At 42.2% G+C, this 22,445-nt stretch overlaps 2 protein-coding genes across 11 annotated transcripts in view; one reads left to right on the forward strand and one right to left on the reverse strand.

Moving 5' to 3' along the window:
* MAP3K13 (mitogen-activated protein kinase kinase kinase 13) overlaps positions 1-12,663 on the forward strand; it is a 210,433-nt gene extending 197,770 nt beyond the window's left edge. For 8 of the 10 annotated variants that reach the window (XM_077117780.1, XM_077117781.1, XM_077117778.1 and 5 more), the window contains 3 exons: positions 2,239-2,309; positions 5,051-5,348; positions 6,125-12,659. In XM_077117780.1, the coding sequence (XP_076973895.1) occupies positions 2,239-2,309; positions 5,051-5,348; positions 6,125-6,226 (471 nt within the window). In that variant the 3' untranslated portion in view covers positions 6,227-12,659. Of the gene's footprint in view, positions 1-2,238; positions 2,310-5,050; positions 5,349-6,124 lie in introns of all 10 variants that reach the window. The other 2 variants (XM_077117787.1, XM_077117788.1) reach the window with 2 other exon arrangements.
* On the reverse strand, positions 12,135-22,148 carry TMEM41A (transmembrane protein 41A). The gene is given in 6 exon segments (XM_077117789.1): positions 12,135-13,913; positions 16,473-16,611; positions 17,562-17,723; positions 19,800-19,908; positions 19,910-19,930; positions 21,959-22,148. Coding segments are annotated over 6 exon segments (768 nt in total). The 5' UTR covers positions 22,075-22,148; the 3' UTR covers positions 12,135-13,692.
* Positions 22,149-22,445: the final 297 nt, after the last annotated feature.

Genomic DNA, 22,445 nt, shown 5'->3' on the forward strand with positions numbered 1-22,445 from the left:
GAGGCTGTGATATTAGGTGCATTGTGAAAGATACAATTATAAAAGATACAAAAAAGTGTATCTTTTATAAAAGGATGAGATAACAAAAACAGAAATGAAAGTTATATTACTTTCTTTCCACACTGCTTAAGTGATGAACCAGGGAATACTGAATACTATATTGTATTGTTAAATACTGAACCAGGGGAACTGATTTTAAATATATATAATTTCTAAATAAATAAATAACTATATATTGGAGATAGGTAATCAGAATAGTTCAGAAACCACTACCCAGGAACCCTAGTCCTGAGGGATGCTGCAAGAAGAAAGCGTCCCACTCTAAGACAAATTTGGAAAATGGTACCCTCTGCCCCATTTTTTTTTCCTTTCTTTTATTTTTACTTCTGGGCAATGGAAGCCAGTTCAAGGTACATAAAGTCAAGGTTCTCCATCTTGCTTTTTAGCTCTTAGTGTCAGTTTGATTTATGTGTGTCTCTCTTTCTCTCTCTCTTTTAACCGCATTGCTTTCTTTTTCATATATTTTAAAAATATTTTTATTGAGAAATCTCCATACACATACATTCCAACCATATTACGCAATCAGTGGCTCACAATATCATCACATATCGTTGTGTATTCTTCACCATGATAATTTTATAACATTTGCATCACTCCACAAAAAAAATTAAAAAAAGAACCAAAGACGTCATACATCCCAAACCCCTTACTCCTCCCTCTCATTTACCAACAGTGTTTCAATCTACCCAATTTTTACCCTTTCTCTTCCCCCATTATTTATTTATTTTTTATCCTTTTCTTTTTAAATTCGTCTGTCCATACCCTCTCTTCCCCATCTGGAGATTCCTAGTGTACGTTACAAACTCTAGGCTTTGAAAAATCATACAATACGTTTGTTTAATACAGCAGTTCCTTCAATTATTTGACCATAGCATCTTTTTATTAGTTCCCCAATGAACCAATGTTTTTTCAGAATACACTTTGGGAAACATTACTTTAATTAATAGCCATCATGACCCAGCCAATTCTCAATCGTTGAAGCCTGCTTCTCTCTTTCCACTGGCTGACTGGGGTTCATTAGCTGATAGGCAGTCTGCACCAGCAGTTAAGAGCAAGAGCTTGGGAGTCTGACACACCTGTCTGTCAAAGCCAGGCTCTTCCACTTAGACCCTGGGTGATCTTGGGCTATTTGGTTAGCTTCTGTGAACCTCAGTTTCCTCACTATAAAATGGGCATAACAATGGGCTCTGCCACATTGGTTGTTTTAAGGATTTAAAGAGTTAATATATATGTATTAGTGAAAAAGTAATTGGTGCATAAAAGGAAAGAAAAGGAGTTGTTGGACTTTGAAGAACTGAAAGATCTCTTCTTGGTGGAGTCTCTAGGAATAGAGAGCCTGAAACCCTCTAGTGACAGCAATTAGAAGAGACTGTCCCAAACTCCAAGACCTCTGCTCCCATTTTTCCTCTCCATCACTCACCTCTGGACACTGATGAAGCTGTCACCTTACTGGGGGAAAAAATGAAGTTTTGTTCAGTTCTATGTGTCTTCCAGCTTTACTACAGGGCTTGTCATTATGAGCACCCAGGAAAAGTTGCTAAATGAGTGAATGAGGATATCTACATTTGAAGACACTCAGCAAGCTATGACTAAATGCTTTTTAATGATAATTAAATCTGTTGGGGGTTTTTTAATGTTCTTTTTTTATCAATTTTTTTTAAGCATAACAACATACAAACATGAACATTCTTACCATATGATCATTCCATTCTTGGTATATAATCAATAACTCACACTATCATCACTCACATGGTGATATTCAGCACTATGATCATTGCTTAGAACATTTACATTAATTCAGAAAAAGAAATAAAAAAGGAAAAAGCTCATATATACCATACCCCTTACCCCTCCCTGTCATTGACTACTAGTATTTCCATCTCCCCAATATATTTTAGCCTTTGTTTCCCCTATTTTTTTTCTATACTCCTTACCACTCCCTTTCATTGATCACTAGCATTTCAATCTACTAAATTTATTTTAACATTTTTCCCCCTCTTATTTATTTATTTTTAATCCATGTTTTACTCATTTGTCCATATCATAGATAAAAGGTGCAATGATGATTAAATCTTTTACATAGAGTGTATGTGTGTGTGTGTGTTTGTGTATGTATGTGTGACAAAGAGGGAGAGAGAGAGACTAAAATAAACAGAACTTTTTTCTCCTTGTTCTCAGGATGGAGATGACTCCTCAGAAGAGGAAGAAGGGGAAGTAGACAGTGAAGTTGAATTTCCACGAAGGCAGAGGTAAAACCAATAAATACACACAACTGCTTCCAGTGTTTTAGTCACTTAGTGCTTTCTATCAGGGAACATCCTGGGATTGCCACACCCTCTGCTCAATCACAGGTCACTTTCTGACAGCTGCCATACAGGGCAATTTGAACTCATTGTTTTCATGTTTTCTCATTGTCACATTTTGTCAGCTGGTTAATATAATAGCAGATTCTAGTTCATCAGAATTAATTTCATCAGATCTTCGAGATAAGAAGCATAATTTCAGATTTAAGGTTATAATTGAGAATAGAGTGGGAAGTTTGTGAGAAATAGCCATCCTGTCTTATGGGTGATTTTTTTGGTTTCTAGCATATCTCCTCATGCCTCAGATTTTATCATTCAAGTGAAGTATGACAAGATGAGTCCTCATTCAACCCTGCCTTAGAAATAGCTTCCTGCTTAGCTAGGGGTAATAATGTTGGTGAGAGAATTAAAGAAGAGCTCCCTCTCCCTGCTTCTAAAATATGAGCTTCCCTTGCGTAGAAGTAGGGAAGGTACTTTTACTTCCGGGAAGGTCTTTTCTGCTAATAGGCATTTGGTTCTTGAAGAGGGAGACTCTAACCCCCCTCCTCCGAGAAGATCTGTGTACCTGCACAGAGACAGGAATTTCTCTCCAACACAAGGGGTTCTTTACAAGAAGTTTTATTCTGGGTCTTTATGCTGTGTACAAACTTGAAATATGTTCTTTTTCTTAACATTTTTTTATTGTGAAATATAACATATATATGAAAAAGCAATACATTTCAAAGTACATTGTAACAAGTAGTTATAAAACAAATTTCAGAGTTTGGTATGGATTACAGTTCCACAATTTCAGGTTTCTCCTTCTAGCTGCTCCAAGACAGTGGGGACTAAAATAAATATCAATGTAGTGATTCAGCAGGCACACTCATTTGTTAAATCCTGTCTTCTCTGTTGTAACTCCTTCTCCTGATCTGTGGTATTTGGGCTATGTCCATTCTAACGTTTTCATGTTGGAAAGGGCTGGTTGAAAATATGGGATGGGGGGTGGAACTAGTTGATGTTCTTGGAGAGGCTGCCCCCTCAGTGTTTCAGCACTTATCTGGCCTGGGAATCATCTGGAGGTTGTAGTTTTTTTGAAAGTTATCATAGGACATAAAACTTTTGTGGAAACTCAGATAGAGCCCTAGGTGTTCTTTGGGGTTGACAGGAATGGTTTTGGTTGGGGGGTGGCAAACTATGGTCAATAGCGATATCTAGTTGAAGTTTGCATAAGAGTAGCACCCACATTGGCCTCTTGACCCTATTTGAATTCTCTCAGCCACTGATACCTTATTTGTTACGTTTCTTTTCTCCCTTTTGGTCAGAAAAGCATTACTGATCCTGCGGTGCCAAGGTCATTCTCATCCCTAGAAGGATCTCATGTTCCACGTACAGTGAAATATGTTCTTATCCCCTGAACTATGTCTTGCCACATTGTTATTGCTAGCTTACTGTCTCTTTGACACTTTGTTTTCTCCTCTGCAGTGAGGTTCAGCCTGAGTAAAATGTTTTTTTTTAATTCTCAAAACTCATTCTGCTGGCACAATTATGTTACTTCTAGCCTCTGTTCCTGTGACATACCATTAATCCAACCCACCTGAAGGCTTCCCACCTTCCTTTTTAGCTATCATGCAAATTATCTTTGCTTTTACCTCATGGTTTAGCTTTTTATAAAATTATTCTCTCTATCTGCTTCCTGGATTATCAACCTTGAGAAGTTCTGTGACTCTTACTTTAACTTTCTTTTCCAACATTGTCTTCCTATGTTTGACCATCAAAAAATACTTTGGGTGGTAGAACGCTCGCCTTCCATGCCCAGTTTCAATTACTGGACCATGCAACATGCCACCCCCCTCCAAAAAAAAAAAGTAAAAAATATTTTGTACTAAAAATTGCAAAAAGTTCACACTACAGTAGAAGGAAAGGACAGTCTTTTTACTATTCATTTTGTATTGATTTTTAAATTAGTGTAAGCTAACAGAGTCTGTATTTATTAGCCTACTTGCAAACAATGGGAAAGAAAAGAGGAGCCTTTGCAAGTTCTCCTCTCAGAAACTTTGCCTCATTAGCCCTAAACCCAGATGTTAATTAGAATGGGTTGCTAACTGGCTACCCACAGCTCCAGCGTGAATGTTCCTTCCAGGCTCGTTTCTGTTGGCAGTTGGTCTGCAGGCACTGTCCCTGGGCGTTGGGCTCTGGAAATGTACCTGGGACGGGGAGGGACATGGGCAAGGACACTGAGCAATGTGTAAGCAGACCTGGCCCAAGCCTCGGTTCAGCCTCCTCTGATGGTGTAGCCTGGAACAAAGACGTTTGCCCTCTGGCTTCAGTTTTCTGATCTGGATCTCTAAAGTCTGTTTCACCTGTCAGAATCTATGAATAAGAAGCATGATTTCAATTTCAGCATGTCCATACCAAGTATACATGTATACAGTGTGATTAGAGCAGCTGATATGTTTCAAAAACCATCACTTTGGTATGTAGTGTTTAGTCACATAAACATATAAACCAAATAAAAAGGGAAATTCAAATGTCCTTCTTTATTGCTTTAAAATCAGTGGCATCTGCCTGTCTGGATTTGAATCTCCCTTAGGGGCAGGAGGGGAAAAAACACTAGCTGATTTCTCACCAAGGCTATGAGTAACAGTTAAGGAAGGGAAAACAGCTGTTTTCTGTGATTAAGCCCCTCTGGTTCTTTGTGGTTTTAGGCCCCATCGCTGTATCAGCAGCTGCCAGTCATATTCAACCTTTAGCTCGGAGAATTTCTCTGTGTCGGATGGAGAGGAGGGAAATACCAGTGACCACTCCCACAGCCCTGATGAGTTAGCTGATAAACTTGAAGACCGTCTGTCGGAGAAGCTGGAGGACCTGCTTTCTCAGACGCCGGAGATCCCCATTGAGATTTCCTCACACTCAGACGGGCTGTCTGACAAGGAGTGTGCCGTGCGCCGCGTGAAGACACAGATGTCTCTGGGCAAACTGTGTGCAGAGGAACGGAGCTACGAGGTGGGCGTTCTCCCTTGTCCTCTCTTCACTGTTTCCTTCCTGCAGCTCTTCTGGGTTAGAACAAAGTTCAGAGTCTTTATGGCCTTTACAGCTGTCATTTAGTATATAAGATACTTCAACTGCCACCATGAAGTAGGTAGAAGTACAGAGATCACCAGAGCGTTCAGAAATGATGGCAGCTGTTCCTAAATGAGGCACAAACCTCAGACTGCTCAGGAAACCCTCCACTTCAAAATTTAATTCAAAGCCCACTTCCCTCTCACCCCATCACCCAGCCCAGTTATGATGCCTGCTGTCCCCTGGACTATGCTATCATAGCACATGCAACTCGGTTTCATATACAGTACCTCCTCTTGAGAAGCAGGGTGCCAGAGTGGTTGAAAATAGATACCCTCGGCTTAGACTGCCTAGGGACTCAAGTCCCAGACTTCCCACTTACTTAATGTACCACCTTGTGCAAACCACTTAACCTGTCAGGAAGATGGCTTCTCTGTAAAATGGGTATGATTAAATGGGTTAATTGAAGCAAAGCACTTAATAACTGGCATGTGGTAAACATGAAAGTGGGGATGCAGTGGTATTGTTATAATTGTCATCATCCTCATCTTTTTATGTCCTGTTTCTTCCTAAGCCCCACAGGGACAGGACCCAGTCTCATTTATCTTTGTATCCCCCTTCCCCAGCACAGTGCCTATTACGTGGGAGGTGTTCAATGCATGTTTAATGAGCAATTTTGTAGAAGTGAATTAAGATTATATTTTGTCTTGGCTTTACAGAATCCTGTGCAGTTTGAAGAATCAGATTGTGACTCTTCAGATGGGGAATGTTCTGATGCCACAGTTAGGACCAATAAACCCTACAGCTCCGCTACTTGGTAATGAAAGAATACCCATGCTGAAGATCTCATGATTATCCGGGCATTTCAAAGCCACCCCACTCCCAGACTCTTCCTACTCTCTCCCTATGTTTTTTGTCTGGGAAGAGAGCTGCCCCACATTTACTACCCCTAGAAATGAGCTGCAATAACAGGGACATGAGACTTCGCAAATCTCTGGAAAAAATATCCAAATAGAATTAAGTCTCACGGAACATTTCAATCAAGAATGGCAGGGATCTATTTTATTGAATATTCTAGCTACTGTAACATTGATATTTATTTTTCTTTGACATTTTAATACTTTGTACTGTAAAGAGTGAACTATATATGATATATAGAGACAATAATTTGTTGAAAGAAAGAAAGGAATTTAGGAACAACATCCTTGAGAATTTGTGGAGCCAGGAGGTATTATTGCTGCTTGAACAGGGGACCAGGTCTTTTGGCCATAAGTGACTGAAGAGGAGCCAGAGCAAGACATAATATAAGTATTTTAGAAAACAAGTTACAGCAAAAAGAAAAGCTATTCCAGGTAACTTATGAACAAATCACTTTAAATTCAACCAGTTTTTCCAGATGGATGATGCAAATGACCTAGAAACACTAGGTAACCAAATCCTCACACCCAAGGTTTTTGTGGTCATGTGCTTCCTCTAGGAGGAAAAAAAACCTGTATGTGCGGAAACTGAATTCACTTTTAAAACGTTAAGCAGCTTAGGTAGTGAGACTTACAGATAGCATCAAACCTTGTCCTTGGCAAATACTTCCCTTTTTAACACTGTCAGAGTTGTTACCTTGACAAATGTGTTACCTTGACCAATGTATTGATTTTTCGGACATTTTCTTTCAGCTTATTTCCTTTCCACCTGTTGACCACTTCCTTTAGGGAAAAAGTGTGTGTGTGTGTGTGTGTGTGTGTGTGTGTGTCTGGGGGTGGGAGGCGGGGCAGGTTACTGAGGAAGAGAGAAGGATAAGAGAAAAAGAAAAGGTACACAGTGTTAGAAAAGCAAATGTGGAATGTATAAAAGTACATTTTCAGAATGTCCCAGTTGAGCTACCTGGAGAAATGGGTCATCCCTCTCTGGAGCCAGGTGGCTGCCTAGTAGTCATTTGATTCAATAAAAGCAGGACAGACTTTGAAGGCAGCTGTGATGTGTGTATGCCTGTCCAATGTCCGATCCCAAGTCATCCCCCTTGTTTTTATTCAGTAACTCATTCTATCCTGGCAGCTTTAATGACTGGCTACCACAGTCAGAATAAAGGCAAAATAAGCAACTTGCTTAAGGCAACCTATCTCCTACCACAGTAGCATTTTTATTCAATGATGTTAGTAAAATGTGTTTACTTCACTTTGGATCACTATAATGTGTACAGTGATCACTGTACACAGCAGTGCAGTTTTGAACAACTGGATTTGGAAATTTTAGGAAAAAACAATTCATGCTAAGCAGCGCTTGGAAAGCTTTTCCACTGTCAAAGACATGTGACCCTTCCTGTCCCCAGTGACATGGGTTCTGATAAGCATCCCAAGGTATTTCATGATGCCTTGGATTTAAGGAAAAAAAATTTTGGGGGGGGTTTTTTTTACAAACAGATGTTGGCTTAGTTCCAATCTCTGTCTCTGCGATAGAGTAATGTCACACAACTTCTCTGGGCTCAAGACCAGAAAAATAGATCACTAGACTCTTTGGCATTGCATCATGTTTGACACTGGGAAAGACTTGCACATAAACAGGTATTAAACCATTTCAATGGTAATGAAAATGTCACCCTTCTTCTGGGTTTCACTGATTGCATCAGCCAAAAAGGAAAGGTAGGAGGGAATTTAGAGCAGTTTCTTTTGCTTGTTTGATCCCTCCATTTGTTTACACTTTATGTTGAGACATTGATTAAAAATTGTGTGTTTAATTTATAGCTCTTAGGTAGGATGAAGGAAAATGTTTAACTTATACAGAGAGCAGTATTGTTTGCATTAAATTATTCCATTTTGTATAAAACCTGTAGCTGGACTACATGAAAGATCTTAAGTTATGGCATAATTATCATTGTTATTTTATTTTATAATAATTATTATCATTCTCATTTTCTGTTGATCAGAAGGTGTGGTTTATGGTGTAGCACAATGATTGTATTGATTTCTACCCGTGGATCATGTGATCTTTATGAAGGAATGAAAATGAAACTGCCATCTGGGAACTCCCTGGTATTCATCTTAGTTATTTTCTGTGAACAACAACAACAACAATCACCTGAGGATGTGAATTCTGCCCTGGAGCCAAGTGGAAACACTGTCATTTTGACTTGATTTATGAAAGCTCCCGGGTGGGCAGACAACTGAATGAATGGACAGATAGTTCAAAAGCTGTATACTTTCTCAAGTTTCTTAAGAAATAAAATCATGGGACTACATTAGAGGAAAAAAGAGAATTATTTAATACCCTAAGAGGAACAGCTGTGATGGCTTCCCAAAACAAGAGCAGAGGAATTCTAGAGTGAGTCCTAGTCACTTACAGGGTCATAGGCTGAAAAAGTACCTTGAGAGCCCATATATTCCATTCTCTGCCATCAGACTACATTGTACTTGGATTCATTACTCCTAGGACTGGAGAAGCGACAGCTTTTTTAGTTTGAAGTCCCCTTTCCGTCCAACATAAAACATTAACACGTCAGTTTGTCTAGTTCTTCCTCCCCACCTTCAGTGGCAACATAGAAAAATGAGGATCAGCTTCTATATCACATGCTTCCTGCGACTGTCTTCCTAGAAAACGTACACCTGGTACCTCATAATTTTGATCAATTTTTTTTTACTTCCCATCTTGGCTATCTGTTGTGATGGTGCCATACCCCTTATCAGAACTAGCTGCCATGCGCATGTTAGGGTAGAAGATGACATGGTGTCTTTAGTTACTCAACAGTATGGTCAAGAGTTGAATAAAGTTCCATATGAACAATTTTTACTTTTTTTTTTAATAGAACTGACTAGAGGCTTCAGAAAAGAACAGTGCTCTTAGTTGGTGTAAGAAAGGAAATACCTTCTCTATCCCAGCCTTCCCTTCACTGCCTGCCTTGTGATTACCAGAATAATCTTGAATTGTGTGTTTCTTTGGGAACAACTCTACATCATCTAAAAAATGTTGAATGAAGAACTCAGGGAATTTAACAGCTAATTCTTCAGTTCCAACAGAGTGTTATTTGAACAGGCCATACCATGGCATTGTGCAACAGTGATTTAAAGAACCTCACAAGACTGATTTAAAGCTTCAGCAGTGATTGAAAGTGTAACTCCCTTGAGATGAATGTCCTCACATGATATTTAGCATCTATTTTTTATTGACTGCAAGATAATGAGTTTTGACTTGTGTTGCAGATGACCATTTGGTTCTGATTTCCATCTATTTTTAGATCATGTCCTTTGAAGAACAGTTCCTCTTAAAATTGCTTAGTAAAGGGACTGAAAAGCCTGCATCCACATTGAAATTATAACCTTACCACCACTAACGTTTAGGCCCGTTTCTAAGATCATGGGGGGGTTCAAACTATGATCTACTCAGAAAGATGACCTTAACCCTGTTGTAAGAAGATTTTGAATGGCTTACTTGAAGGTCAGATATTTGAAAACTTTAGTATCAACAAGTCCAACCTTTTAAAATTAAGGACATTTTTAGTAGGGTTTAAATAAGAACTGGACATCCATTTTATGAACTCATTGAGCAAAATTTTTCCCCCCTCCCGCCCTAAATAATAGATTGTTTGGGTGTTTCCTGGTACCAACCCAGACTATTTCAAATGCCCCCCTCCCCACCCTGCTCACTTTGTGAAGTGCTGATGTCCTTTCAGCATGAATGCCCCCTTCTTGATCCAGTGATTTACTCTCCTTTTTCCCATGTCCATTTTCCCCCTTTTCTTCAAACATTCCTACTTGAACTTCCTGGGACAGAATTTTACGGAATAGAACATAATTTTGGAGTACAAGGGATTTCTATCCTGGGCTGTTTTGTTTTTTCCATGCAGCTGTCATTCTCTAAGCCAGAAACCAAATTACCTCCACATACAGCCATCCACCATCTCCGCCCTAAAACCCAAGACCTACATTATTTGTTGATGACCATATTCTTTTCTCCTCAGCCTGGACACAAACCTCAGAACCCTTTATAACCCAGCACTGGGAGCAACTACCACTTGATTGGAATTGAGGTCCAAGGGAAAATCTATTTGCCATCTCAGCTTTAAGCTCATAATTAATTTCCTAAAGGTGGTTTGAGATACTGAGTTAGTCCTGATGGTAGAATGACGGGATCCCACAGAATTCTCCTTACAGATTCCACCTTGGGAATAATCACCAATCACACTGATGGATCAGATTCCAAACCATCTCTTCATTCACATCATTTCATTGTGTTGAATGAGCATGTTCCTCCCTCACCTTCTATAAAAAGAAGTTAATGTAAGTCCCAGTTACTTGCTTCTTCCTTAGACTCTTGAGAGTAATGGTACCGAAACAATGTGACTCAAGACTTTAACTTGTACTGTCTGTATGAATTTAGTGCCTTCCCAGGCAGCAAGATTTTTCTTCTTTGCTGATTTCATATAATAAATGCCCTAGTTATACTCACATCACCAGTGTCTCCAGCCTCACATCCTGGTTACTTAAGAATCATATTTGTCTGCTTGTTTGCATGTTACCAAGTGATACTGCAAAAGCCTGTTCCGACTGTAATGAACTAGGCCGCCAAGTGGAGGACCCTTGTGGAACCTGGAACACTTCTCAGGGACAGGTGGCAGAAGAGGGGAGCTCTGAAATCACTGCTCTGAGAAACAGTATTACCCCAAAGGAGTTGGGTTAAGGTGTTTGTTAACTGTCACAGGCCCAGGGCATGAGGGCAGGATTTTACACAGAGCCAAGGCCACTGTGAGGAAGCTTCCAGCAGAATCCCAGGCATCCTCTCTAGAGCCACGTCACAGTACTCAGGGGAACACTGGCTTCTGGCCCCAGGCTGCTTCCACGTGGACAGGATCTTCCAGTGGTGGCAGGCCAGAGGGAACCCAGGCCAGACTGTGTGCCATTAGGAAGATGCCCCATATTGGCCATATCACCCCCCAGTGGCTCTCCACCGCCAGAGTGACCACCCTCAGACTCTGGAAGTGAGAAGACCCACTTTAATTATTTATTGCAATAACCTGAGTTCCTATCAATGTGGAGTAAACTAGTTTATTTTACATGGTTAAGTCTAAAGATGAGTATCCTCACGTCTCCCCCGTGGTTCCCCTGTACTTTTGGTTCCCTTGCTCGCTGTGCTGTTTTCTGACGCTGACTCCCTCTTTGTATTGAACAATTGTACAGCAATGGGGACAAGAATGAACTATCAAAGCAAACAAATGCATGGAATTAAAAAGTATTTCACTGTTTTCGGGTCCTGTCTTTTCCTGAAGGTTCTGTTGTTTCCTGAAAGCTGCTATAATAAGTGTTTCAAATTTGTCAGAACTTTAGGGAAAAAAGGCTTTACATGACTAGGTTTCCTGAAGCCATGAAAACAGGTAAGGGGGAAAGCTGGTTTCTGTGATTCTTTCAGACAAAATGACAAAAGGAAGAGACAACCATGGTTCTCTTTTGTTATAGCCTCCTCCTGGTTGTCCGGTGACAGTATACACAGGCTTTCTGCTTTTTCCCAATGATTTCCTGTTGCATCCCTTGTAGCTATTCTTCCCTTATCACTAACCCAGCTAGAAAGTAAGCATAAGGCGGTAAAAGATGAAAATGAAAAATATGGTTGCCAGTGAAGAATTCTGCTAAGAAGCCTACTGACATTGGAAAGTTAAAACATCATTTTTGGATTGTCTGATTTTCAACCAACCCTGATTCCCTTTGTTAAAGGTAGTTGAAAGCAACATGTACAAACAAGCACCACATAAAACATTTATATCCATTTATTTGGGAAATTGCCTGTAAACTCACAATTGATAAGGCACATTGTTGTAAAATCAGGGGAGAGGTGAGAAACTTAAGGTCTCGCTAAAGGGGAAAGGGGACATACCTACAAGTGTGTAAAACTTCCTTGTTTCTCCCTCCCTCCCCCTAATCCAGAACAGTGTCATTGATTGCACCACACTTTTGCCATCAAGACTTCTTTTAAAGAAATCTTTTTCAAATGAAGTCTTTGGTGTGAAAAGATTACTAGATATCAAAAAAGCCTAAGTCTGGAAATCCATTCCTCCTACTGAACATGAGTATTCCCAGGAACTAATGTAGAACACGAGGTCTAGACTAAAGCTCTTGGCAAGATCAAAATCCAGCAGATGATGCCCAAAATCCAGCAAAATCTGATAAGTGATGGTGAACTACTTCGGCAGGGAAGCAGGGTCACAGCACTGGTCAGTTTAGTTGCCCTTGGGAAGCATTAACACAGGTCTGGGACAAATACTGCAGTTGCAGGAAACAATGAGAACTATATGGGTAATTAAAATATAACATAATATAATCAGAAACCAAGGTTTCATCTTTGAATTAAAAGATACAACAAAATTATCCCTCAGTTATTTTGGCAAATGACAAAATGAAAAACATTCAAAGGGTACACTATCTGATATCCTAGTGTGCTGAATCTTTCCTCCTAGCAGGAGCAGGGAGAAGGGATTTCCCACGCAGACAGGACAGATTAGAAAATTTAATGATGGTCATTTGATTCAGGTAGTCAAGGGCCCTGCCCCCCCATCCGACTGGTAAGAATTTCTCCAGAACATATCCAAAACATACAGAATTTTCTCTACTCATGTTTAATAGTCCGTTTGAAATCAGCTTGTCAGGGCATGCAACTATAAGGAGGTCTGACAAACACAGTAACATCAAAGTGTCTGAACACAAACAGCATCACAGAAATCACTGCCTTTCAGCTGTATGTGGAAGCCCCACGCAGTTCATCAGCTTGTTTCCCTTGGCTTATAGAAGAGGTAGGGTATTAGCAAAAAATTAAGAGGAAACACTCCTCAAGAAACAAAAGATGATCACGACTGATGTCGGTGCTATGGATTCACATGTCACCATTTATGCAAACAACATCCACTATGGACAAAATAGGAGAAGACCTGTCACAACAGCCTGTCATTTTACAAAAAAAAAAGCACTCTGGAGGAGGACTATCAGCATCGTCTCCCATGGCAGCTCTGGAGTTGGCAAGAGAGAAATATAATAGACTATTCTGAGTTCTCCTGTTATTCAGGAAAATATAAACAGGATATTCTACGAAGCCCTCCATTTCTCACTGTCCTACTAAACCAGGGATGGTTTGAGAACAAACCTGATATAATTCACCATCGAACATAGTGTCCTCTATGACAAGACCCCGCCCACAGATGAATAGTATCCAATCATCTGTTTAGGGTAACTGAAAAGCAACGTAGGGCTTTACAGAACCGCAGCCACTGCCTAAAGAAGCTATGGAGTCCAGGGATGTGGCAACCAGAAAATCCAGATCACGTGCCTTTTTTATTATTTAGATGATTAGAATTGCTTGTTTCATTCAAATGCAGGTGTTTCTGGCTAAATTTTTTAATGAGGGTCCCAGGAACTAAGGCCAGTAGGGCAATGGCCAGCAACTTAAGGACAGTTTCCCAGGAGAAGAGAGCATCCAGAGAGGTAATAGTTGACAAGATGGACCCTGTCTGTACACAGATGAAATTGTATGGGATCAGACCTGAAGGAAGAAAAGGAAAACAAAAATTAAGAAAATAACCTTTCAAAAAACAGTGACTCCAATTTTTTGCCAAACTCCTCAACCCTAAATGCATTCCCTCTTTCCCTTCTTTCTTCCTCCTTTCCACGTTTTGCCCTCTTGTCCTCACTTCTCAGGTAGCCTGGCTTATTCAAAAGGGCTTAGAGGATTTACAAAAATATATACTTTACAATAAGATAGCTTTTTAAAATAGGGGAAAAAGCAAAATGAGTACAGAAGAATAAAATATGCCAGAGAATAAAATTAATACAAAATTTTATAAGGTTCACCTATTTGCTAGAAATGGGCCCCAAATTTGGCTCTCAGCATTTCAGGAGCCAAACTAAAGAGGGAAACACCACCCTCATAAAATTTACAGTATGCATAAGAGAAAAACAAATCCGTTTCCTAGAAGTGCTGCTTTTTATGACCTTCACTGCCCCTTCTCTTCTCTAAGAGGTCACCAAATCTACTGGATTCCCAAAAGTCTGACTGGTGGCTGGACAGGGTAGTTGCATAATAATCCTCTGGTGAAGCTGTTAGAAAGATTCCTGGGCTCCACCTCAGAGAGTCTAGTTAAATTGGTTTGAGGTAGCACCCCAAAGCCTGTATTTTTAAAGGTCCCACCTTCCATTCCCCATCAGAAATTCTGACTGGTTTCAGATCTCCTGAGAATCCATTCCTCTTCTATTAGAGAAGCAGCCTCAAGATCACAGACTTCTCAAGGTCACCCAGCTTGTGAAACGGAATGGAATCCCAGTCTCCAAAACCTTTCCAAGTCCAGTGCCACCAAAGTCATTACAAGCCTTCGACCCCCATTACCTGAGGTGCTGAGGCACTATGTCTGAAAGTGGATATGACCAGAATTAGCTGTGGTAAATCTTGCTTCGATTTAAAATCTCAGTTCTCTCAGGCATTCTCTATTAATAGAAGCTGCTCAACCACAGATCTGCTGTTTGACCTAGAAGCCTTTAATTGTCTTCCCCTCCATGCTCTAGGAAAGGTTTAAGAGAAGGTGATCCTTCAAAGAGAGCTGTCCACTTCCAGTATGCAGAAAGTGATGGTCACTGCGTTTTTTTCCCCAGGAAATTCCCACTGGGAGAAACTTTAGAAATCATCCAATTCAGCAGTCTGCAAACCTCAAGATACAGCAGAATCCTTCCTAGGGACTTGCTACTCAAACTTGACTGGACATTGGAATTATCTGGAAAATGTCAAAATATATATATATATACTAATTGCTGGGTCCTTGGTGTATGGTGTAGAGATTTTTAAAAGCTCTCCAGAAGATTCTTAATGGGTGGCAAAGTTTGAGAACTACTATCTCGAGTCCAGATTTAAAAGCATAATCCATGTTTCCAAATAAAAAAAAAAAAAAGAGAAAGAGAAACTAAAAGATAATAATAACAAATGCAATACACTACATTGGATGAGATCAAAGAATAGGGAGAAAAAACTCAATAAGACATTATTAGGACACAAGAAAAAACTGGAATATAGTATGTAAGTTTTATATCAAGGTTAAATTTCTTGATCATGATAACTGCATCTAAGGTGATTACATAAGTAAATATCCTTGTTTGTAAGAAATATACATGGAAGTATCATGTTCAAGGAGTATGATGTATACAGCTCACTCTCAAATGTTCAGAAGATAGATAGATAAATGGATGGAAGGAAGAAAGGAAGGGAAGAAAGAAAGAAGAGAAGGAGGAAAGAAACCACAAAGGTAGCAAAATGTTGGTAGATGTGGGTATCAGGGGTCGGGTGGTGAGTAGTTCTTCTGTATGAGGTCTGTATTAATTTTGCAACTGTCCTGTAAGTTGGAAATTATTGCAAAATTAAAAATTAAAAAAGAAAAAGCATATTCCCAGGTTTCATTCCCAAGGCTCAGCAGATCTGGGATGGACTCTAGAATCCATATTCTTAACAAGCCCCTGACCTTCCCATTCTGATAAAGATGGTCCAGGCCCATATTCTGATAAATTCTGCTCTAGTCCCAGCCCCGCATCTGGCCAAGTGACCCACTGAGGGTAAGTGGCATGCTGAAGGTCACACAACTGTCAAATGACAAGAAGGAACTTGGCCAGTTGCCAGCTTTTCCTAAGGCAGACTTTAGTCAGAACAGGGGCCAAAGCCAGACAGGAAGACCCCTTGCTCTGCTCCTTCCTTCTCCCTCCACCCAGAACATCTGCCCACATATCCTCCATCCATGCTCATCCACTAGTGTTTGCTGAGTACTTAACTGCATGCCAAGTTATGCATGCATAACACGCATGGATTCTCGTCTCTAATCCCAGTGCCCAAGCACAGCTTGACACACAGTAGGAACTCATTATATTTGTAGAACGAACAATTCTCATTTCTTCCAAAAGCACTTTTATGGGTTTTCATGTCTGGGCCTGAGTAGATTTGTAATCAGGCAAACTTCTTTAGGACTTAAGGCTTGAAAATACTCTTCTTAGCTTGTTCTCGCCTAGGCAGCTGTCTACCAACATGCTGGCTCCAAAGACTCGAACTCACCCTCCACCAGCCTCTTACCAATCAGGACGGAGAAGAAGAACTGTACAATGGGAATGTTCAGAATCGGGGCTGACAGGTTTAAGAACCAGTTTGGTGTCATCGGGAAAAGTCTCAAAAACAGCAAGAAGAAAAACAAGCTGTTTCGGTTCTCCTCCACCTGTAGCCAAAGAAGACATGGCCAGTAAGAAGGAGAAAGTCACCAGGTAATGAAACTTGCTGGTTCCAAGCACTGTGCTAGACACTTTATTTTTATTCCCTGGGCTGTTCCCTGTCCCTGGGTTAGTTTGAAGCTGTTATGTGCCCCCAGAAAAGGCCATGTTCTTTAATCCATCACTGTGGGTGAAGACCTGCGCTGGGTGGGATCTTTTGGTTAGGTTACTTCAATTGAGATGTGATCCCGCCCATTTAATCCTTTTACCTGAGTCCTGTATGAGAGGAAAAAGGACAGAAAAGGCTAAGAGAGCTGAGAGAGAAACACTCCAAGAAAATTCAAACAGAAAAGCCCTGGAGATGTGAAGAGACGACCCACAGAAGCTCTGAGCGGTTCCCACTGGAACCAGGAGCTGACAGCAATGAATCCCAGTAGTGAAGGACCAGCAGAGATGCAGGCATGTGTCTCTGCTATCTGACAGACAGCAAAGATGCCAGCAGCCTTTCTTCAGAGAAGGTGATCTTACTCTTGATGCCTTAATTTGGACATTTTCGTGCTCTTTGAACTGTAAATTTGTATACTAATAAATCCCCAAAGTAAAAGCCAACCCATTTCTGGTATATTGCATTCCAGCAGCTTTAGCAAACCGAAACAGACCCCAATTCCTCCCGCAATCTCCCAAAGAGAGACTGTTTTTCCCATTTTAAAAACAGACATACCTGAGACTCAGAGAAGCGAGGAACTTGCTTAAAGACACAAAGATGGTTAACTTGATTCTATATCTGTGCCTCCTGGAGTCATCATAAGAACTCCCTAGAACCCAAGGTTCTTGGTCTGCAAAACATCTCCTGAAGCAGGATGGAGAGGCCCTGTGGGAAATCCCTGGCCCTCACTCCCCTCTAGGACATGAGGTGACAATCTGGGGGCCCAGGACGCAGATGTGCTCCTCCTCTTACCTTCCTCTGCAGAAGGGCCACTTTAGCAGGAAAGTAGGAGACCACCAACTGTTTTCCAAAAATACTGGAGAGCAGATAGCAGCACGTGGCACCCACAGAGGTCAACACACAGCACAGCAGGAGCCCAAGCCATGGCCCAAACAAGGCACCAGCTAGAACATTCTGCAAAGGAAGCAAACCCTCAGACATGAAACATATGGCAGCCACCAGCCACCATGCACCAGAGTCTGAGAGTTATAGGTTCTCTCCTTCTTCAGTGGTTTTGCTGGCCAAGAACCAATTCACATTTAAAAAGGTAGATGAAAATGATCAAAACGCAGGAAGCTACAACCCTAGCCTCAGACTCTAACAGCTCAGAGGGCAGGAGAGAATTAAATGAAATACTTAGAAAGCACTCAGCCTGCTGCATTGGCTGCAGAAGGTCCTGCAATCACTAGAGTTCTAAGAAGGTAGAAATGAAACTCACAAGTTATTTTTACTATTTCAAATGATGAACACAAACCATGACTTCTCCCCTGGTAACACCACACAAGCACACAAGCTATATAAAATGTCTTTTTTTTTTTTTTTGGCTGCAATAACATCTCCATGATATGATAACACTGAGGGTTCCATTTTGACCAGAGTTCTATTGACAGTTAAAAAGTCTCAGAATACCAAAAATGGGAAAGTGAACTAATACTTCCTCGATGCAGTTTGTCTGGCAGGTAACATCTTGCCAAACACAGGATCCAAGAGACAGTTGAAAGGGGACCTTGGAAGTGAGAAGATGGGATCTGCTGAGCATCCACTGTGTGTTAAGTGCTTGACTACATGCCTCCTTTAATTCTCTCTACAATCCTGGGTCACAGATACTCTCATTACCCCATTTTACATGTGAGAGATGAAGTATCATACCCAAGATTACCTGCCTAAGGAACAGCCAGGATTCACTCCTTAGTCTGTTTCTAACCCTCACTGAGAAGCAGCTGTCTCTTTGCTGTGGAGAAGCCCGAGAGGGAAAACAGCATGTAGGGCAAGCCCCAAGGAGTCAGCTCTCAGCCTCATGCACCACACACCTCCCCTGTCTCTCTTGGCATTGGCATTTTTGTTTTTCTTCCAGTTTATAACCAAAAAAATACTTTAGTTTTTTTCTTCCAGTTTACAACCAAAAAAATACTCCAGAGCCTGGACTAGAGAAAAGATGCTGGGGAAGGAGAGGGAAGCAGGACAGAGGGAAGTTTTCATGGTTTCTCATTAGGTCATTCATTCATTCATTCAACAAGGGCTGAGAGCCATTGTGTGTCAGGCCCTCTCACCCACTATTTCATTTAATCCTCCCACACAACAATCCTAAGTGGTTACATAGGAATTTCTCCATTTTACAGATGAGAAAACAGGGTTAGAGAATTTAAGTAGCTTGCCCATGGTCACACAGCCTGGATTCAAATCCACTCCAAACCCCAACCTTATCTACACACACATAGGAAACAACTTAAAATGTACAGGGAGGAAAGCACAGATTCTTCCCCATAACCTGAGATGACAGCTGATGAGAAATACATGACAGTCTGAGCACAAGCCCAGTCTAATGCTGCAGCTCCTGAGAGCCAGTGGGGCCTGCCTGGGAAATCAGAGTGCCTCCTCTCTGTACCTGGGAGGCTTCTTCATCCTCTCCAACTTCCATCTGTTCATGGAACATTTGTATTAAGTACTTCTGTGTACCAGGCAAAGGATTACAAAGGCTGAGAATAAGGAACAGACTCTGCCCTCAAGGAACTCACAGACTGGTGGAGAAAACAATTAAATATACGTATTATTATAGCACCAAAATGCAGAATATTGGGGGAGTTATGAGGGGAAGAATTCACCCAACCCTGGCTGAGTGTGTCGAAGTCAGCTTTCCAAAGCAATCAATGACTGAGGAACAAAGGCAGACTCTGGAGCCATGAAGCCATGGTTTCAAACTCCAGCCCTGTCCTCTACTCACCATGTTACCGTGGACAGTTACTTTAACCTCTCCCCACCTGTTTCCTTATCTGTAAAATGTGGATAATAATAATGGCCATATTATAAGGTGAGGGTTAAATAAGGTCATCCAAGTGAAGCAACCAGGACAGGGCATGACACAGGGAAGCTGTCAACAAATGGTCACCAAGATGGTCTGTCCTCTGGTCTGTTAGATTTACAGCCTAAGGGCCCTTCTAAAAGACAAAAGGTGGTCTGCTGGTAGCCACAGAAGCGCGGCAAGGCACTGACCAGGAAGCTGGAGCCGGGGATCGCAAAGCCCTGTTTGTAGAGGTAGGCACTGCAGAAGAGCAGGAACACATAGGCCTGGTGCTCCTTCCTGTATTCTCGAAGGACCTCGGGAGCTAGGGAACCAAATCGACCTGAGGGTTCAGAAAAGCAGATGGGAACATGAGTCCAGTTCAGCCTTGTACCTAAAAAAAAAATCACTTGCAAGTGTCTTCATTCCAAGGTAGGTTTTAAACGTACCTGTTACCTGGGCTGCTGGAAACATACACATAAAGTGAACCCAATACAATGGCTGACCAGATACAATACAGTAGGGCAGACAGAAGAGCTCAGGTCTGGAGGCAAGAGACCTGGGTGGGCTTCCCAATTCTGCTACTATCTTTGTGCGATAGTATCTGAGTTTTAGCCCTTAGATTTTATGATCCATGCTGAAGAAGCAAACATTAATCTCCAGACAAGTACTAAACATCATATTTGCCTTCCTTTAAGGGAGGGTCCCCCACTCCAAGCTTTAGACCAAGAGCAATCCGGACTTCATGCTGCTCCTGAATTACTGGGTAAAATGACTGCTTTATCAGTCACTACCTGTTCAATTACAGATTCTCTGGGAATCCTCAGGAAGCTAAGTATAGAATTGCCATATGATCCCACAATACCACTGCTAGGTATCTACTCAGAGGGCATGAGGGCAAGGACACAAATGGACATTTGCACACCAATGTTTATAGCAGCATTATTTACAATTGCCAAAAGATGGAAAACAGCCCAAATGTCCATCAACAGATGAGTGGCTAAACAAGCTGTAGTATATACATATGATGGAATATTATGCATCAGTAAGACAGAATAAAGTCATGAAGTATGTAACAACACGGATGGACTGTGAGGACATTATGCTGAGTGAGATTAGCTACAAACAAAAGGACAAATACTGTATGGTCTCACTGATACGAACTAACATTAATGAATGAACTTGGAGAATTTCAGTTAAGAACAGAGACCATCAGGAGACAAAAATAGGGTAGATATTAGGTCATTGGAGCTGAAGGAATACAGATTGTGCAACAGGACTGATTGTAAAAATTCAGAAATGGATAGCACAATACTACCTAACTGTAATACAATAATGTTAGTACACTGAATGAAGCTGATGATAGAGGGAGGAGAGCTGGGGGCACAAATGAAATCAGAAGGAAAGACAGATGATAAAGACAGATGGTATAATCTAGCAATGCCTAGAGTGTATAATGATAGTGACGAAATGTACAAATTAAAAAACGTTTTTGCACGAGGAAGAAGAAAAAAAAAGATTCTCTGGGAAAGCATATCTGTCCCAGACCATAATATTCTTGACAGTATATCAGATTTGAAGCCAATCCATTCAAAGACCTTACTTTTACATCCTGCTCTTAATCTGGTCTTCAGTGCACCCTGAACCCTGTACCGAGGACTGTGGTCTAAAGGCCACATTGCCTCTGCAACCTGAACTGCCCTTAAATCCATCAATGCTCAGTTATGAGCAAACCCTCCTGGTTCTCATCAGAATGCTTCTCTGAATATGTCTGACACCCACAGTAAATCCCTCCCGGTTAGAGCAAAGAAAGACCATAAGAAAACAGTTGTCCTAAGATTCAAATATCTGTGACATCCCTTGATGGCGCCATGCTAGGTGCCAGGCACACTTCCAGGCACTTGGCCCATATAACGCCGGGTCGTACACCCGTACAGACCACAAGCCCGCCAGGCAGGCACTGTTACGCCTCCGCTTCGCCCAGTCGTTCCTGAGAAGGGACAGGCAGAGACAGCCGGGAGGAGGGCAGACCCGATAAGTAATTCGCGAATAAAGTTGTCCTTGCACTATTTCTTCTGAGCCCCGAAAGCTTTAAATTTCGCCGGGAACGGCACCCCGTTCTTCTGCGCAAATCACCACCCCCCACACTCCCGCCAGCCCGGACGTGCCGGCCCGGGACAGACTCCAACCACCCGCCTGCCGAGGAAGGGTGAACGCGGCCCGATGTCAGGATCCTCGGCCGGGGAACCCACTCCAAATGCCGCGCTGACGCCGTGCACCCGGGAACCGGACCTTCGATTCCCAGACGCATCCCGAACCCGGCTCCCTTCCCCTCGCCCCGTCGCAGCTCCGCGCCTCCTAGGTCTCCGACCTGCCGTCAGGCTCCTCGGACCCCGGGCTCGGCCCGCGGGGCAGCCGCGTCGACAGCAGGTACAGGGCGAAGGTGCAGCCGGTGAAGACCAGGAAGAGGCCGGGCAGGGGGCGCATGTCGGAGCCGCGACCCCGCCCGCGGGGCCGCCCAGGAGCCTGCGGGCCGCGCGGGGAAGCACGCTGCGCGCCCACCGCGCCGGCGGAGCCAGATTGCGGACGGACCCGGGGCGGGGTCGGCCCAAGCCCCGCCCCTAAGCCCCGCCCCCGACATGTCCCAGGCCCCTCCCCTCCCGGCCCGGCTCCCGGACCTCCGCGCGGCTTAGCCTCTAGAGGAACCCTTCTGCCCCGCCCCGCTTTGCCCGCGTCTGTCTTCTTTCCGTCCGTCATTGTATCTTTTTCTAAGTCTGTGTCCGTTTCTCCACTTACTCAGCTGATATTCAGCGCCCGCAAGTGCCAGGCTCTGTGTCAGGCGCTGGGAAACGCAGGGT

This window comes from Tamandua tetradactyla, chromosome 10 (genome assembly GCF_023851605.1).
Source record: "Tamandua tetradactyla isolate mTamTet1 chromosome 10, mTamTet1.pri, whole genome shotgun sequence".
NCBI classification, from domain to species: Eukaryota; Metazoa; Chordata; class Mammalia; order Pilosa; family Myrmecophagidae; genus Tamandua; species Tamandua tetradactyla.